Below are 1,218 nucleotides of genomic sequence, written 5' to 3'. Positions count from 1 at the left end.
GATTCTCTATCCACCTGCAGCAGCCTTTGGTTCCCACTCACACCTCAATAACTCAAAGCGAATTCAGAGCAATTAGGAATATAACGCTTTGAAAAGCTGCAATTAGCATCCAAATTTCGCTTGATTACAGGCTTCAGCGTAGGCTGAAAGGAARCTGCAGCATTAGCATTAATAAAATGTAGCGGGTAGACATCAGCTTTAAGACCCTACGTAACTTCGCCCTTTAACGGATTGATTTTCCCCACACCCCTTCCAACATCCCGATTTTTTTTGTCTATCTGGGAGGTCAGTTTATTATCTATATCTCTCAAACGTGTCTGTAAGATAAAGACAGCGTTAGCCACTAAAGTGGCCTTTTTCTCACGGCATTTTATTCGTCTCGGACCGACCTCTCCTCTTCCCACTCGAAAGATGGTTTCTTTGTGTAGAGCACTTTCCGCACCTTGCTTAATGGCGCGGAACAGGGCTTCACAGATGTATCATTTCGTTTCGAAACTGGTGTTTCTGAGCTATGTGGGGACAGCCTCCAAAACACTTAAAACGAGGAAAATATTAAAACCTACTTGTGGGTCGCAAAGGTGGGGTGGGGTCCGGAGCATCGTTGGAGGACGAGGGAGCGGAGGAAGCCATCCCTTCAGAAAAGCCCCAGTCCTCGGAGTTCGTATTTCCTCGATATTCCGATGAGGGGTGGGCAGCAAGGAATTTGCTGGAAGGAAGAACAGGCGAATTTAGTAGTCTGGTCTCCTGGAGCACTGCACCGGAGTCCTGTCCAGACGCCAGCGGGAGGCAGCCGCGCGGGTCCCGGGGCGGCGGCAGGACAGGCAGGCRCCGGCCGAACCGGGAAGATGCCTCGACACACTGAAGAGCAAAATCTTCCCTTCGCTAGATTCCAGGGCGCTACCCCCCGCTCCTGAATGACGGATTTAGCAGAGCATGAAGTCTATGGCAATTATATCGTTGGCCACTAAGCAGGGCAGTTATATGGCTCGCATCAAATGGAGACCAACGTGCAAAGCGGGCTTCGAAATCACCAGCCCAAAACACCTACAATTCCAAACAGAGCTTCTCGGCTTTACCAAACATAGGTCAGGCTAAGCGCCACAAAGGTGCGTTTTGCCCAGATCCAATGACAGGCGCTACATACATGTGCATTTGCACACACATGTTTCAGCAAATCGGGGCCAGTGTGTGCTCCAGCATTAACCAGCGATCTCCTGT

At 50.1% G+C, this 1,218-nt stretch overlaps 1 protein-coding gene across 1 annotated transcript in view; it reads right to left on the bottom strand.

The window, feature by feature from the left end:
• The window catches only part of GAD1 (glutamate decarboxylase 1), a 30,956-nt gene extending 30,166 nt beyond the window's left edge, over positions 1–790 (bottom strand). The window contains exon 1 of the mRNA XM_057379143.1: positions 564–790. Coding sequence (XP_057235126.1) covers positions 564–630 — 67 coding nt within the window. The 5' untranslated portion in view covers positions 631–790. The remainder of the gene's footprint in view (positions 1–563) is intronic.
• Between the last annotated feature and the right edge of the window lie 428 nt (positions 791–1,218).

This window comes from Malurus melanocephalus, unplaced genomic scaffold (genome assembly GCF_030028575.1).
Source record: "Malurus melanocephalus ecotype Western Australia unplaced genomic scaffold, MMel_1.1 scaffold_390, whole genome shotgun sequence".
NCBI lineage: Eukaryota > Metazoa > Chordata > Aves > Passeriformes > Maluridae > Malurus > Malurus melanocephalus.
The sequence above is the reverse complement of the archived record's forward strand: the minus strand, read 5'-3'. Positions and strand labels throughout refer to the sequence as shown.